Genomic DNA, 18,074 nt, shown 5'->3' with positions numbered 1-18,074 from the left:
CCCCTGAGCATTTGGTGTTCATCTTAGGAATATTGCCAGGTACATAAATGAGCCAGGGAGAGCACATGTCTTTAAGAAAATGAAGAGGTTTTTAAAAAATAAAGAAACAGAGACAGCTGAGAGAGAGAAGGAGGGAGAGAGAGAGGGAGAGAGGAAAGGAGAGAGGGAGGACATTAACTAGGCTGAATAATCTGTTACTAACACTGCCTCCTCCACCCCTCCCCAAGCTGCTTTAATTTTGATGACCAGTACTTATTTGCAGATGTACATAGTTTTCCCTGACCTTGGCAGTATCGAAGAATTTATACAGTTAGCAGTTCTTGCACAATCTCTCCAAAAGAACAGCACAAATGTTCTATCCCCCAATGCCAGGCAACCTGTGTTACTCCTCTCCACCAATTTTTCTTCCAGTAAATTAATTTACTGGCTTAGGTTCTGGTGCTAAAATAAACTACTAATTCTCCTTCTCCTTTTTCAAAAACAAGACCTGAGGGATTTATGTCTGTCTTTATTACATTAATGAACTATAGACTATACAAGACACTAAATGCAAAGGATTTTGAGAATTGTGCCTTTTCCAGATTTATTATTACAATAAATGAAGTTCTCTTATTGATGTATCTGTTCACAACATGTACCAAAGATTACTAAGAGGTTATACTGGAACTAAAGACAGACTGGATATCTTAATTCTTAATAACAGATCCAAGCTAACCATAGTTATATTTATTAGATGCCTTTGGTACCTAAACAATTTGAATAATAAATTTTATTCATTTGAATTAGGGTACCTAGAATTCATGCTTAACACATGCTGCCCTTTAATAAATTTAAATTAAATACCTGTTCATAAAGCAAAAATTCCAATGTACTGGAAAAAAACCATTCTAATGTAAAAGCAGGTGCCCTATATGTGCCTAACTTTACCCATATTCACAGTAAGGATGATTCACAGGTCTAATCAGTCTCAGTGAACCTCAAAACAGATTGGCATGATGCTGCAGGTGATTCAGACTTGAATTCACTTAAAAGTTTACTAGAAAAAAAGGGGGAAAAGGGCCTCCCTGGTGGCACAAGGGGTTAAGCACAACACTGTGAAGTTATCCACAGCCTCTGTAGCATGAGTTCAATCCCTGGCCAGGGAGCTACCCACATAGCGCAAGCAGACCTCTCCTGGCTCACCCACTGCTCCCCTCAGCAGTGCATTTCAGTAGATCCACCTATTCTGTTTCCCACTCTGTCTCTGGTGAATCCTCTCACCCCTCCCCCACCACTTCTGGCCCATACCCAGTTCTTGTATGCATAAATAATCTAAAAAAAAAAAAAAGACTTTCAGGATTCCAAAAAGGGTTTGTTTCTGTGATTTTTGTGGGAGAAAGAAAAAAACAACACTTCCAATTCTACATCTCTACTTTTCTATATCATTAAGAGTGACAAGAAAGCAGAAATGGTGACAACAACTGGGAAGCCGAAGAAATTCTGATGAAAGGAGCGGGAAAATGATGGTGTTGTTTTATTTACTTTTTTTTTTGTAATTATGATGTCTAAGGAAAATTTACAAGGCTGAAGATAGCTTAGCTTACGTTAAGGAATGACGTTAAAAGCAGATTGGCTTTGCATGCATTCATCTTAAAGACACAGGGAGGAATGTTCCTACATGTCTTATTTAAAATTACACTTATAATTGATTTTCATTTACTCATGGCCTTTGTTACAAAGGAATGTACAAAACCAATAAAAGCAAGAATCTGGAGTCAGTCACCTGGATTCAGATTCCAACCCCAACTTACTGGTAATGTGACTATGGATAAGTTACTTTGCCTCTCTGTTCTTCAAATGTCTCAGCTGTGAAATGCAGCTGCAGACAGGACACACAGTAAACACTGACTATTATTATTTTCTCTGCCATGGCTTATGTATTATTCAAGTTTTAGCTACTGTTCTAGCTAGATATTTTTCTAAAGTTTTTAGCTAAACATTTAGCTAATGTTCAAAATAAACAATATTTATAAGTGATAAAAATAAATTCTTAAATAGCACTTATTAGATACCAGGTATATTTCAAGCAGTTTACAAGTTTTGACTCATATCATCCTTGCAACATACCTTTGAGATGACCACTATTTCCCAGATGAAAATGCTGGGGTGTGGAGAGATTAAGCTACATCTCCAAAGGTCAATTAAAAATGGCAGATCCACAATTCAGACTTAGACAGCCTAGCTTCAGGCTCCTAGTCATAACCCCTTGCCAATGCTCTGCTTTTTTTTTTTAAGATTTATTTATACATACAAGAGCTGGGGTACAGGCCAGAGATGCAGGGGTGTGAGAGGATTCACCAGAGACAGTGGGGAACAGTATAGGCAGACTGACTGAACTACACTGCCGAGGGGAGCAGCAGACGAGACAGGAGATGTCTGCTTCGCCATGTGGGTTGCTCCCTGGCCGGCTGGAGATGGAACTTGTGCTGCAGAAGCTGCAGATTGCTTCACAGTGCGGTGTTTAACCCCTTGCGCCACCAGGGAGGCCCAATGCTCTGCTTCTTGAAGAAAACTGTTTTAAATAAATCTCTTTACATCAAAATCTACATTCAAAAAATATGGAAATTATAAATTCAGTATATAGTGAATAATATTGTATACAGGTAACATTTTATCTGCAATAAAAAGGACTGAGGCTTAAAAAACAAACACATAAGACACAATTAATTTTCCTTCCAATTACATTTTGAGAAACTGCATGCAAGAACAAGTTCTTTGAAATGTTTCTATAGAGGCTGAACTAGGATATCACTTCACTAGCTTATATTGAGCAGCACCAACAAGCAACCTTTCTCCTGTAGCTCTGAGGAAGTTCCACTAACATTTGCCACATGCAGCCAATAACCCATCTGGACAGTGGACACTTGGCCACAACACTCAGGACCCAATCCCTACCCCAAGCACCAGCATGCAACCAATGTCCTTGGGGAAATGGACTCATTTCACAAAAAAATACCCTTCAATCCCCACCCTTCACCAACTTTAAGGAGTGATGATGTGAAAGGCCAGAAAGCTAGCTGTTGGTTAATTTATGTAAAACGGTAAACTAAGAATATGAAACCTTTACCACAGGTAAAGGTTGCTCTTCTGTAATAGAAGAGAGCTGACATTTCAGGGTTCTTGATGCCTATGTAACCATCAGGCTTTACCGAAGACTGCAATAGTGATTTTATGATAGCTGTAATTCTCCTTCAGGGCCTAAAGAAAAACATGTCTATGTGTTTACTTTGTGAATTCCCATCAGACTGAACAGTTATGATTTGTGCATTTGCCAGCATATATGTTACCTATGTGTAAAAACATTTATGTCTGAATTTAAAAAAGGCAGATTTCCAAGCCCAATTGTGTGCATTTGTGTGTGTGCATTATATAATATATTATACATATTAGCCCTCTAGAGCTATGTAGGGTAAGGTAAAAAGTATCAGGCTTTTCTGCCCTCCCGCCATCAGGATAGATGATGGATCCTTGCGGTCCTGAATGCATGCCTGATGGCGGGCACCTGGAATAGGGTGTGGGCATAGGTAGATGGGATTCACCTGGGCTGAGACTGGGCTTTTAAGGGCGGCATCACGGGGACGCCAGCAGAAAGAGAAGCAGAACCAATGGAAGAGCAGAACCACGAGAGAAGCAGAGAGAACTTGAGAGAAAGCTGGAGAGCCCGGAAAGAGTGAAGACTTGCTGGGGGCTGGGAGGCCTGCCAACCTCCTGGCTCCCCAGCACCCCTGCCTGCCATGTGCCTGATAAATCCTAATAAAAGCCTGCAAAAGCCATTGAGGGCTCCAGGACTCCTCCTTTACCCGGTCTGCTGGATCAGAAAACCTGCTCAGTGCCCATTCCTGCCCCTACAAGCTAATACCAATATTTGGTGGCTTAAACAACAGAAATTTCTTTTCTCACATTTCTGGAGGCTGGAAGTCCAAGTTCATGGTGTTGGCAGGGTTGGTTTCTGGTAAGTCCTCTCTCCTTGACTTGCAGACAGTCACATGGTCTTTCTGCTAGGCATACACATTCTTAGTGTCCCTTCCTCACAAGGATACCAGTCCTATTGAATGAGGACCCCCCCTTATCTCATTTAACCTTAATTACCGCTTTAAAAACCCTTTCTCCAAATACAGAAACAATGAGGGTTAAGGCTTCAACATGTGAACTACAGGAGAGGAGTGGACAAAATTTAGCCCATAACAAATTCTAAGATGTCCTATCAGTTATTTTTTAAGTTCTTAATTCCTTTTGATGATACAAAATTTTCACATTTTCAATCTCTAAAACTTTTAAATCTCAATATTATGAAGGACACCTGAAAGTACCAAGTGTTTCCCAAAAAGTTTTCAAAGTCTTTATAAATAATACAGTTTATAAAAATCTAATTCTGGGCCTCCCTGGTGGCACAAGGGGTTAAGACACAACCTATGAAGCTATTCGCAGCCACTGCAACACAAGTTCAATCCCTGGCAAGGGAGCTACCCACATGGCACAGCAGACCTCTCCTGACTTCCCCGCTGCTCCCCTCAGCAACGTATTTCAGTTAGTCTGCCTGTTCTGTTCCTCACTCTGTCTCTGGTGGATCCTCCCACCCCCCACGCCTCTGGCCTATACCCCAGTTCCTGTATGCATAAATAAATAAATCCTTAAAAAAACTAATTCTAAAGTTTGCAAAAATATGTGGAAATTATATTATCATAATTTTTTCTATAACATTGGTTTACATTAATGTGTATTAGCATTAATGTGTATCACCCCGTCAGATGTGAACCATGCTGCACCCACAAGACACCCATAGTCCTCCACCTTAGTCCATTGTGTTCTCTCCAATGTTGCTCTTGCCTCTCCCCCCATGTTTTGCCTCTCTGGTAGCCTCAGTTCTATAATCGGTTTTCTAGGGTTAGTTCTTAGTTTGGCTTTTTGTGATCTTTTATTTCACTTCTTTATATTCCATATATGAGACACCTCCCAGTATTAGTCTTTCTCCTGATTTATTTCACTTAGCATAATCCCCTGTAGTTCCATTCATGTCACCACAAATGGCAAGAGTTTATCTTTTCTGATAGATGAGTAGTATTCCATTGAGTATATATACCAGCAACTCCACTCATAGGTATCTACCCAGAAAATAAAGAAATACTCATTTGAAGAGAAATATGTACTCCCATGTTCACTGCAGCACTATTTATCAGAGCAAATTATGGAAACAACCTAAGTGGCCAAATATAGATGAGTGAATCTGGAAATTATTTTTTAATTCAAAAGCAGGGATAGAATGTAATTATAAACTATAAAGCAGTCCAGTTACATTGGCCAGATCTATGCCAATTATCTATTTGCCATTGCACAGACAAGTAATACATACTCAGGCAAGTCACTTGTTTACCAAAACACCTACTTATGATAAAAAGAAAACATTTAAAAGGCATTCTCTCAAGTTATTTAATAATTTGCTTACTGTTACTATCTACCACATATTTATACAAATACTCTGATGAAACCTTTTCTATTAAATATCTAGCTCTAGCATGGTTTGTTTGCTTATCGTCAAATGGTAGCAAACCATGAATGCCATTTTAACCAAATAAAGACTAAATTACCACAGGGAAAAAAAGAGTTTTAAACTCAGCGGTTTTGCCAGAGATGCTGGTTGTTCTTCTGTGATAGAAGAGAACTGACATTTAAGGGTTCTTGAGGCCTATGTAACCATTAACCCAAATCCATGCACCTCATTCTACTGAAATTCAAGGAGACAGGCTTTTATTTCAACGAGGTAGGCATTTAGGACAGATTTCTTTTTGTCTTCTTACAAGCTCACATATGTTTTGGCAATAGATATCAAAATTTACAGTAAGTAGTTTAACAGCTCTCCTTAACGTTTTTAATTGTGTTTCAAGCACAGAATTTCACATACATCACCAAGAACACAAAGTCAAAAGGAAATTACCATGAGGAAAGACAAATTCCAGCTACTTTATATGCAGTGTGGCAACCCCTCCCAGACTCATGAATTAAGTTCTCAAAATTCCATGAAAGGAGAATTCAGGGCCAAAGAGCCAACTGGAAAATGGGGTCTGGCGATTGCCTTTAAATGACATTTTTACAGAGCTAAAAGAGGCAATAATAAGAGCTCTGTACTATTCACGGCACCTTGCTCTCTTGAAACACACCAGTTTTCCTAACCATGCAATTTCCACAAGCTGCTCGTCATTTTGCGTGGCTCTGCTGCAGCTATGCTGCATCCTACAAAAACTTATTTTTTTCTGCTTCAGGTCCTCCAGTGCTCAGCACTGAGATGATGACTCAGAATTGTGGATTCTAGCTCCCAGGTTCAATATCCTTGTCCCACAGACAGAATAAATATGGATGCTTGAAAAGGAAAAGGCCTTGACAACTCTCCTATAACTAACTCACCTAAACTAAGTAACTATTTCTCCAGCCTCTTCACTCATACTCAGGCCCATGACGCAGGAAACTGCCCATGATGACATTAGGCTAACGTAGACACTTCGGCAACGCCTATACCCTCCAAAGCTTCAGACACCACTAGAAAAGTGCTGGAAGGCTGGGTCTCACTTGACTTCATCTTCTTCTTTCTAAATGTTTCTTGGCAAAAAAACTCTACTCATTCTCAACCAACTTTCTTTTTCTAATTTCCTGCAACCAAAACAATTCCCAATTGGGAATACACCAGACCCCAGAATTTTCCAATTGCCTACAAATGGCACAGACAGACCATTGGTGCACCTGGTGTTATACGGTAAGACTGGTGGCTGAGGGAGAGCAGCCTTTGTGTGAGGAAAATGTAAGGAGGCAGCATCCAGCCAAGAACAAAACCCCCGTGGACACAACAGGCAAACAATTTTAGCTCCATTGTCACTAACATGGAGAGAGATGGGAGGAAAGGACATAAGAAGCAATGGGGGGCAGTGGCAGCCAAAAGAAACAGAGCAGTCAACACATGTCCAGATGACAACCATTGTGTAGGGGAGTGAGCTGTCACCAACGAGATTATTTAAGTGTACGCTAACCAGAAACTGGTGTTCTTTCAGGCAGGAAAGTAGGTTCTCTCCTAACTATCTCCTGCACAATTTCCTTTCCACTGCTAAGTGTTAGGTGAAATAAACATTCACGGGCACCTGATGAGACTTTATAGCCTTGACGTATCTCCTATCATCAGCAGTGGCCAGGCTGGTTGTGCCTGGTAATTAAGGACACATTATGACTATATATGAGTGTTACATGTTAGGGATCCTGACACTCTGTTTAGAGTCAGTTCCAAACTTCTGGGCATCATGTCTTAACTGAAATGAAGACTACATCTCCAAAGGCAATTTAAGATATGTCTCAAAGATAGAACATGCTTTATCTAACCTTAGTAGCCTCAACCATCTCAAGACCAAGAACAATGTTCTCTTATAAAAACTGAACCAACTTTACCTCAATAAACATAATTGGGGGTGGGTGGAGAAATAAAGTCCAAGTCCCAAATAGCAACACAAGAACAAGAACACAAAGTCAAAAGGAAAGTACCATGAGGAAAGACAAATTCCAGCTACTTTATATGCAGTGTGGCCCAAAAAGGGGAACACAAATGTCTTAAATCCAGGGCCGAGGCTATGCCTTTCCACTGCTCCATGTCTCCCTCCAAAAAAAAAAAAAAAAAACCTACCATCATTTCTGCTAGAGTTCACTCATTCATTCAGTTATAAAAAAATCTCCTATGGTGAATTTTTTTTATACTTGTCTTTCTTGAACTTGCCAGGAAAGAGTGTAATTATTACTCATAACCTCTCTTAAAATTTAAATATTTCAATTATGACATTAAAGTGCACAATTTCATTTCAAATAAAAGTATAATTTTATACATGTATATATCTTCAACATGATTTTATAACCACCTTTATGAGAAAAAAAATTCATTTTAATATACTTCTCCAAACCATGAAATTAAGAGCTTCTTTACCTGACGAACGAAACTATTTGAGGTAGTGTCAGATGAAGTGCTCCCATCAGATCCTTTAAATCTGTTTTTCCTTCTAGCTCCTTTTCCATATGACTATAAAAAAGAAGAAGAAAAGACATTTTAGGTTGGTATTAGATCGTCTCACAGAAACCAAGGCTTAGATCTAAAAAATTCCAAAATTAATAAGAGGACACAAGTGTCATCATATGGGAATTATTAGGAAGAGGCTATTGGGACCACACATATCTGCTTCAAATTAGTGATTTTACAGGGAGGATAAACATTTAATAACCTGTAAATTGAAACAATTTATGTTATCTGTTAGCATACTAAGAGGCAAAAGATACCAAGATAGAGCATTTAGAAGCAAGCACTTAAGTGCAAGAGACTGGTAATTTGTCAAAACTTCTCATATAGCATGAATGCGAGGGATGTATGCATCAAGGTATATTTTTCAGTGGTGTTAAGCATCCATTTTTTGCTTCTTTTCCTGTTTTAATCAGTGATTTCAGAATTATTTACATTATTTTTATATGGAGCAGTGCTTGCAAAAAACTGCATATAATGGCTGAAGAACATTTTGCACCTTGAACTCTGATTACCTTTAAACTTATATATATATATATATATATATATATATATATATATATATATATATATATGAATACACACACACATACACACCTACATGCATACAGATAGAGCGCTGCATGGAACATGAATGAAGCACACTGCCAATTCTTTATATTATTTTATGGATCTAGAGATGGCTTTGAGAGATGATAAAATAGAATGTAAAATGTTTTGCAAAATTTTCTGGCCCGCTGTTGTAATATCTGAATGTGATGTAATATTTGAATCTTGGTTTTTAAACAACTAATGATACTGCTGAAGGCAAGAAAAAAATATCATGGAATAATAACTAAAAAAAATTAAGACAATTTTTTTCAATAATAGTATTGGGCCAAACACAAGTCTCTACAAATGAAATTGCTTTTCCTATTATATCTAGAGTTTATATTTGGAGCACTAAGAATAAACTATACATTGATAAAAATATAAGTGAGAAACAGCACAACATTGATGTTTACAGTTAAATATGCATAGGTTGGACTCTTGCCATAGGTGACCTTGAACAAACATGACTTTAATTATCAATCTTATCATCTATAAAATGGAGGATTTTCTATACTTACCTCACAGGATTGTTTTAAGTAGCAAATGAAATAATGTATTTATAGCTTTTAGTATCAGATCTAACATGTTGTTACGACTCAAAATAATACATAAAAAAGTGATACCCACATAGGGTTTGAAGGGTGGGAAAAACGGCTACCGTGTATAATGTATTTAGAATAATTAGACACACAGAGACTTCATTAGATTACCAGAATTTACAAAATTTACTTTAAAAATTATGTTTGGGTTTTAAAAAGCTACTTTGTTATATTTAATATATTCATATGGTTTTCATTAAAATGGAAATATCTTATAAACCATAATATACATAGCACTTAGGCAAGCTGAAATCTATTACAAACATTTGTGTTATGAGTAATTTAGATGAATTTGCAATCAGTGAGAGGGTGGTATAATCTGAAAGCAAAAATTTTTTCTTAAATATGTTTGTTCTCTTCCAAGTATCTAAGGGATTTATATAATACAAATGTGTTTCCATGGCATTTAATTAACAACCTCAACTTCAGAAAAGGAAAGACAGTCTAGGCTGGGCTTTCATAATATATTATACAAGGTTCTCCTCACTTAACAGCTTATTCTTCTTACTTATATAAACATTATTCAGTAAACTGTTGAAAAATAACATTCTTTCAACAACGTTCTTCCTTTTCCAATTATTATGCAAAGGTTTGGACAGAAGTGTCTTCCAAGGCTTAAGCATACTAAAATAAAGTATGAAAATTTCTTTAAAGTTAAACAAAAATTACATTGCTCCATATAGAAATAACTTATTACCTTGAAAATATTGAGAAGCATAATTATCTTTGAGAACAAACACAAAATATGATCTCATCCCATTATTTCTAGCATTGCTTTGAAACATGTAGAAAGAGTATCTCTGAGATTCTATTATTGTTCTTTGTTTCAGATTTTTAATGATAAATGTGTTTTATTTTACTATTCAACTCTTTGGTTTGTAAAGCTTTGCCATGACTATTCACAATTACACCACAGGCAGTGTGAAAATAACACATATTTAAGACATTCGGTCCCCAGGGAAGTTGCAGTGCTGTGCAAGAAATAAGATATGTGTAAAAAGTCACATTAATTGTTCCAGGTCCCTGGGAATATTATTCATAAACATTATTTCAGGTGTACTTACTGTATCCTTGTATATGAAACAGTGTACTATGTAATGTTTTTTACTGAGCAAAGCTGAACTTCAACTCTACCAAGACACAGTTTGCATAGTAAAAATAAACTAGCGCACTGAATCACATGCAAATTGGTGCTAGTTTTGAGAAAAATATATTGTCCTTCAATTGGTCAAATTTATGAGGGATGATTCATTCAAAGTATTAACTTGTTCTTACCTCAACAGTGTTAATAGCAATCCCTATTCAATATTGATCATATTAATTAAAACCCAAATGAGTAGATAAGCTTCAGTATACCTCTATTCTGTTATTATACTAATTTCTATTTTACTAATTTCTATTTTACTAATTTCTTGTATAGTTATCTCTTTAACTGTAAAGTGACTTATCAATGACTAGTTATTTTTTATAACAATATCCAAGATCAAGAAAAAAGCTAAAGCATCTTTTGGAAAGCTAATAGCCCATTTTTGTGTAACTTTAAAACATGTTATTGAAAATTTATACCACCATTACAAAATAAAGTTTCCTTTAATCCAATGCATATTTAAAATTAAATCCATCTTGCTGGAGTGACTTGTTTTATGAGTTACTCTAAATCCTTGAAAATAGAGTGTTTCATCAGAAGGAATTAAAAAAAAAAAAGTAAAGGCCAAGCCACCCCCAAATGGAAAAAGACAGGAAAGATTAAGTATTCAAAAATTTAGTTGACTAAATTTGGAAAAGAAGTAAGGTTTTTTGTTAATTTACTACTTCAAATGCAGCTATTTTTATGACCAATGATTTTCTAAATATTTTTTAGCCATATGAACACCCGATAAATGTAATAGTTTACAATCAGAGTCACCCAAGGTACAGGAAATTAAAGGGAGAGAAAAAAAGGGTTTTCGCCAGCATGTAAAATGTAATCCATAATATTCTCCTGGACACATGCAGACCCCAAATCCTTCCTGGAACACAGTCTAAAAAGTCACTAATTTCCATTCATTGCCTATTAATTATATGGAGCTTAATGAAAACAAACCATGTCACCATAGCACAAAGGAAAAACAAAAACTATATATTGGAATTCCTTTACTTCGCCTAAAACATCAACAAAGCGAAGTAATTTTTCAGACACTAATAAGATTTTTATTCATTTCCACAAATATGCAAAAGTCTTAGAAAAAGAAATGCAACATTCATCGTGATGTTAATGTCAGCTGCTTGTGGATGAAGTCTTCTATGACACTAAATAACTTTTTAAATCATAACTTCTATGATATTCTAGTCTTAAAATCAGCCCCCCAAAATTGTGCACATTTAAACAAGTAATTGAAATCTAAATTCTGTACAACTGAGGTAGACAATAGTAGCCAATTATAGAAGTTGCTACTAACTGGAGATATCAGCCTTGTCCTTCACACAAAGTTTGACTGGCATCCCGGGGGGGACACCTTTAAGAATGAGGCTGCTTCTCTGGTTGATGGACATGGTGACTTTTCTCTTACCTGCAAACTGACACCCACAAGCATAATGTGCATGCATGAAATTATTTTTCATACTGCTCCACAGTATTCATTGATATTTAGCTCTTTGAACTATGGACTTTCCTAATTTTTTAAAAAGATTTATTTATGCATAAAGAGCTAGGGTACAGGCCAGAGGTGTGGGAGGTGAGAGGATTCACCAGAGACAGAGTGAGGAACAGAACAGGCAGAGTGACTGAAGTACACTGCTGAGGGGAGCAGCAGGCGAGTCAGGAGAGGTCTGCTGCGCCATGTGGGTTGCTCCCTGGCTGGCAGAGGATGGAACTCGTGCTGCAGAGGATGCGGATTGCTTCATAGAGCAGTGCTTAAACCCTTGCGCCACCAGGGAGGCCCCCATTTTTTGGTGTAAAGCAAAGTAAGCCAAAACTACCCAAAGAGGACATTAATCTCATTCACCAATAGCTTAGTGTGAATGAGGCTGTCAGATCCTTTACTAACAGGAAATAAATGAGATTACCTTCAATAGAATAAGGGGAAGAAAGTTGTTTTCTATGCGGATCAGTTTACACAGAAGCAAAAAGGAATTAAGAGCATAAAAAGAGCTGTTGGGTTGGGGAGGTTACCTGTCAGAAAAGGGAAAAGGAGGGGAAGGGCAGATGTGGGGAGGGGGGTGGAATCCAGGGGCTAACCTTGCTCTCTTCACAATCTACCTTGGAAAGAACCTAAGACATAGTTACTTGACATGGTGTCATAAGTAACTTCCTGTAATCATAAAAGTAAACATATATCAGATACTGTCTGAATGGGCATGTTCTGACATTACAATACGGAAAAGTGTGACCATCTCCCTATACAGTTAACATATTTTGTTCAGCTTTTCTTGAAAAAACCGACTATGTACTAGATATTTCAAAAGAATTAAAAACAACAACAGGTCAACTTAATCTTTCCATAAAGATAAAACACAGAAATATAAACTACAAGAACATCTAAATCTCATATCACTCATCTAGTCAGATATTATATTTTGCAGTTTTAAAACACTCAGGAACTTTGATTGGCATGTTTTTTAAATTTTCCTGTGCAACATCAGCACAAAAATACCATTGTAGGCGAAAGTAGTGGTGTTCCTGAGTGAAGATTTTTTTTTAAGATTTATTTATTTATTTATACAAGCATTGGGTACAGTCAAAAGTGTGGGAGGGTGAGAGAATTCACCAGAGCCAGAGCAGGAAGCAGAACAGGCAGACTGACGAAGTACACTGCTGAGGGGTGCAGCGGGTGCAGCAGGAGAGGTCTGCGCGCCATGTGGGACCCTCCCTGGTGGTCCCAGATCGAACCGGCTCTGCAGAGGCTGCAGGCAGCTTCGCAGCCCAGCGTTCAACCGCTGCACCACCGGAGAAGGCCCCCTGAGTGAAGATTTTTAATAAAATATAAAAACATAAAACATAATGGACCTGTGACCGTAATGTCTGGGGACCGCAAAAGACTAAACTGTATCTCAGACCTAAGAATTTTTTCTGGAAAACGGTTTTGACTTGGTTCAAGAGCCGGGGAGAATGACTGCTGCCTTTTCAGATAAAGCTCCTCACTGCAGCAAGGATGTTACCATTACTAGGCTGTATTACTACAACATGCTTGAAAAGCATCTGGCAAACTCAGCTGGGGTGGAACCAGCTGGATTCTGTTGCTAGGAGCAAAACAAACAGGCCCTCTGGTTACTGTCTGTTCATTTTCAGGTGTGACCGGAGGTGGCTGTTACAATCTCTTTGAGGCCTAAAGTGCTGAGATACTGCTCTTGTTTCTCTTCCATTTCCTCATGTCGCCATCCTATTCTCAAGTCCTTTCATCTATTACCATCCACCCAGCCTTCAACCATGATCTAGTCAACTCCTCAGAAAATTACCAGTGCTTTAGACTAACATTGCCCAGAAGAAATACAAGCCATATAAGTAACTGAAATTTTCTGGTAGCCACATGAAGAAGATAAAAGGAAAAGGCAACAGGTGAAATCAATTGAAATTTAATGTATTTTATCAAACCCTATTAACATATAATATTATACTACAACATGCAATCAACATAAAAATTGAGATGACTTTTTTTTAAAGAAACAGCTCAATTTTTATTTGTTAATGTTTATTTATTTGTTTATGTATAGAAGAACTGGGGTGTAGGCCAGAGGTGGGGGTGAGAGTGTTCACCAGAGAAAAAGGGGAGCAGAACAGGCCGATTCACTGAAATACACTGCTGAGGGGAGCAGCAGGCAGGACAGGGAAGGTCTGCTGTGCCATGGGGGTCACCTCCTGGCCAGGGATGGAACTCAGGCCTTAACAGTGATAGTACTGAGACTTATCACTTCATTTCTTATTAAGTCTCTGAAATCTGGTATGTACATTTATAGCACATTACAGTTCAGACTAATCATATTTCAAGTGCTCAAAGCCACATGTGGGTAGTGGCTACTACGGTGGACAGTACAGATCTGGAGAGTCCTAAACAAGCACCTTGAAATTAGAGGTGGACTGTGTCCAAGTTTGCACTGAAACTGTTTAACAGTTTACCAAAAAAAAAAAAGAAGCAATTTGCTTAATGTAGAACTTTCAAGAATTTGCAGTTAGATTTCCATTCACTTCTCATGTATCCATTTTATTCACGGTAATGCACTGAAGGGGGGGGGGATTGAATGAAGGAGGGTTCATGATACCTAGCAGGATTATTAATTTAAAAAATAGAAGCAGGAAAAAAATGGGGAGCATCTGTGAGTATACGTCTTTTGCTTCATTCATACAGAACTTGCAATATTATCCAGAAGTAAAATAAGGATACTTGAAACCAATGATTGCTTAGAGGTACCATTTGCAAAATGAAAATCTATTTCTAAGTAGAATTACTATTAGTGTCACAGAAAAGTGGAATAATGCTAAAACAGCATCCCTTCTCAGGCAGTTTTACTGCTGGCTGTCCTTCCCACCTAGTGAAAGAGGAGAATAGATATTTTTGCCAAGTTTTCAAAGTTCTATGATGCCATGATTTATTAGATATAAAATAAACAAAGCAATGTTTCCCTCAAATAACGGATGTGAAATGAACACAAATCAAGGAAAACTGCTTTCATTTTTAGAAGACAGAGAAAGCAAGAAGAAAGATAATAATATAGTTAAATATTTATATCTCTTAACCTGCTTAAACTATCCAGTCCTTTTTCTCCTTTTTTTCAAATATCTATGCAACTACTTGCCAATTCTTATGGATTGAATCTTTGAAATGTCTCATACATAAACCTGTCATATACATTATTTTTTCCCTCTCTTTAGTTGAGGCCTTAACTACTTCGTGTTCTATCAATCTGTTCTATCAATCTCCCTCCTGCAAGTCCATCTCTAGACTCTGAGACCCAGGCTGCTTTACAGAACGTTCCCAGGTGACTCTTTTGAATGAGCTGTTATGTGACTCCTTCATTGAACCACATCCATGACTCCCTGTTGTTCAACACAATTTGGAATTACAGACTCCAAAGCTTCCAAGGTCTGGCCTCAAATTGCCTTAACAGTCTTAAGCCTAACTATGCCCAGTCTGTACCTTTCCACACTGTTTTCATGGTTGGAATTATAAACGTCTGCAATAAGACTTCTAACTTCTGAGACTCTGCTTCATGTAAAGCTTCCTACCATCGCTATGAAAATCTTTGTTGTACTCTGACCCATCTTTCAAATTGCTTCTCAAATGCCACCCTTATACGAATCTTCATAGATTCCTTCAAATACAATTTTTATCTTTACTCCTTTAAAACTGCATATAGCTCATGGGACTTTTCTAATAGCCTCATATCATACAATCATCATACATTTGTCACACTTGCAGTTACTGGAATTTAAGTCCTTTTAAGGCAGAAGTTGCATCTTCTGACATCTGAATTTTTATTTCCACACTGTAGCTGCATAATATATTATTTGTTAACTTAAGTTTAACTATATAAATCACAAGGTAAATTAGTATCGCTTATTCGAACGCAGTCAAGTTTTCTATCAGTCCTAACGTTAATCTCCAGAAATTCAGGAATTCTATTTTTACCGTAAGAATAAACTTTTTTAAAAATCCCCAAGAAAGATCAAAGAGAATAAAGGATCTAAAAGTTCTTTCCTCTATCAATACTTGAGACCTTTATCCTAGAATAAGGGAGGTCTCCGAGAACATTCTTCACTCTGATCTAACCTCGTAAGTGTCTAGATAAAATCAGGCGTCTAGAACAAACATGACATGTGTTGGTAAGAATTCCAGTCCTCTGGCAGAGTCTAAATGGAAATGCAGGTGGTTAGTTCCACATCTCCTCTCTGCTTGTGCAAACAGCCCAAGGCAGAACAACATCTAGCTGTTTTACCTCAACAAAAAAAAAATATATATATATATATACATATATGGATTTCTGATAATTAAGTTTTTGGTTTCTACAGTCTTCCTCCATCTCAAACCAAAGTAAAATCCATGTTTTAAGTTAGAACTTTTATTTCCCAGGGTAAAAAAAAAAAAGTTAAATTAAGCTCCACAATTATGCCCTGGAACCTCCATTATTAACAGTATCAACATTTCTGGAGCAATTTCCAGCACCAATCAGAACAACAGGAACATTAATAACCTTTATTACAATGTTCCATTGTAACAAAGTCCTCATTACTACAGTAAATAAAATTCTAACATACTCTCCTTTGTTATGTATATTTATATATAACAATATATGTGCTTAAATATATTGTTCTATATTGTAAATTGTGGATATATACATATATTTTAGCTTCTAGGAGGAGACACAGGTGATCCAACTCTATCTTAGAGGAGGCAGGGAGCAGGAGAGAGAGAAATTCACAGTTTGGCAAATGCTGGCTTAAAATCAACAAGCCAATATCGTTAAGCAAAGAAACATTTCTCCAAAATGATGCCTGAAATGTAACCTTAACCTCTTCTCATCGCTTGCCAAGCAGCCCACAGCTGGGAGTCTTAATTCATTTCCCTGCTAGGATAAAAGTTGAGAGACTCCTTACCGCTGAGACCTGGAGGTGTCTGTAATCCAAACTGTACCTGCCAAAGACTTACGTAAAAGCTACCTTATCACTGCCCGATGCCCACAACTGACATCTCCTATTTCACCACGAGCAGCAAACCAGAATTTTTCCAGAAGCCGCTAACACTCCCAGGAGAAGAAGGTGGTCCTGGAGCTCTCCGAAATGGCTAACATTTCAGGGGGAAAGTAAAATAAAAACTTTGGCGTCCCCAACTCGCTCTCTTCTCGAGAGAAAGGAAGGAAGGGTTCGGACGAGCCTCGGCCAGCTGAGGAGCAGAGCCAAGCTGTCAAGGCGCAGAAAGTCCCAGGCGCTCCGGGGAGACAGCAGCAGAAGCCCCCCGCCCCTACCTCGCTTCACCCCACCCCACGCACCCCCCACTCCCACCCGGGCTCCCAGCAAGTCCGGAAGGGTCGACGTGGGAGCAGAACTGAGGGGAGCCCCCCGCCCCCGCCCTCCGGACTCACGATCTTGAGCAGGTCCAGTCCACTCGGCTGGTTCATGTCTCTCCATGTGCCTCTCCAGGGAAGAGGCGAGCAGGGCTGAGCGGAGCAGCCGGGAGGCTACTTCTGCAGACCAAGAGGTCTCCCTCGCCCCTTCCCACTTGCAGAGAAAAATGGAAGCCGGGGACGCGCCGGGGAAAGATGGAAAGGGGCAGGGTCACCGGCGCCAGGAGAGCAGTGGGTGGCAAAGGGCGAGGGAAGGAGGAGGTGGCGCAGGAGACCCGGGCAGCAGGGAGCGGCCAGGCGAGGGATCCCGGGAGAGGAGGCGCGCGGAGAGATGGAGGTCGGTGCCCCCGCGCTCACAAAGAAAGGAGTAGGCGCCGCGCTCACGCTACCTGTGCGGCCGCTCCGAGCGCCCCCGCGGGAGCCGCGTTCTCCAGCAGTTCCATCTGCACCTCCTGCGCCACCGCAGCCGCCGCTGTGGGAGGCGACTTGGACATCTCGCTTTGGACCATTGGCGAAAAGTCGGCTGGAAACAGGCGGCCAGCCCTCCGGCGGGTCCCCTCCTCCGCTCCCCGCCCCCCGCTCCGGGGGCCGCCCGGGGCTCGGGCCGCGCCGCGCTGCACCGCGCGCAGTAGCGCCCCGGGGCTCGGCGCCGCGCTCGCCGGCTCTCAGTGCGCGGGACGGGGCCGGGCCATTTCGGATGCCAGACGCGGGGAGCGGGGAGGCGGAGGGCCGGAGAGAGGGGCTCCCTCCGCCGAGCAGCCGGGGCCGGGCAG

The 18,074-nt window shown here is 39.3% G+C and overlaps 1 protein-coding gene across 3 annotated transcripts in view; it reads right to left on the bottom strand.

The window, feature by feature from the left end:
- The window catches only part of CACNB2 (calcium voltage-gated channel auxiliary subunit beta 2), a 317,634-nt gene extending 299,768 nt beyond the window's left edge, over positions 1 to 17,866 (bottom strand). For 2 of the 3 annotated variants that reach the window (XM_054695110.1, XM_054695114.1), the window contains exons 1-2: positions 17,691 to 17,866; positions 7,991 to 8,083 (exon numbers count right to left, since the gene is read on the bottom strand). In XM_054695110.1, coding sequence (XP_054551085.1) covers positions 7,991 to 8,083; positions 17,691 to 17,810 — 213 coding nt within the window. In that variant the 5' untranslated portion in view covers positions 17,811 to 17,866. Of the gene's footprint in view, positions 1 to 7,990; positions 8,084 to 17,319; positions 17,653 to 17,690 lie in introns of those variants that run through there. The other variant, XM_054695111.1, reaches the window with a different exon arrangement.
- Positions 17,867 to 18,074: the final 208 nt, after the last annotated feature.

Source organism: Talpa occidentalis, unplaced genomic scaffold (assembly GCF_014898055.3).
Source record: "Talpa occidentalis isolate TD23 unplaced genomic scaffold, MPIMG_talOcc4v2.1 talOcc4.14, whole genome shotgun sequence".
Classification (NCBI taxonomy): Eukaryota; Metazoa; Chordata; class Mammalia; order Eulipotyphla; family Talpidae; genus Talpa; species Talpa occidentalis.
This window is presented reverse-complemented; position numbering and strand designations above follow the sequence as displayed.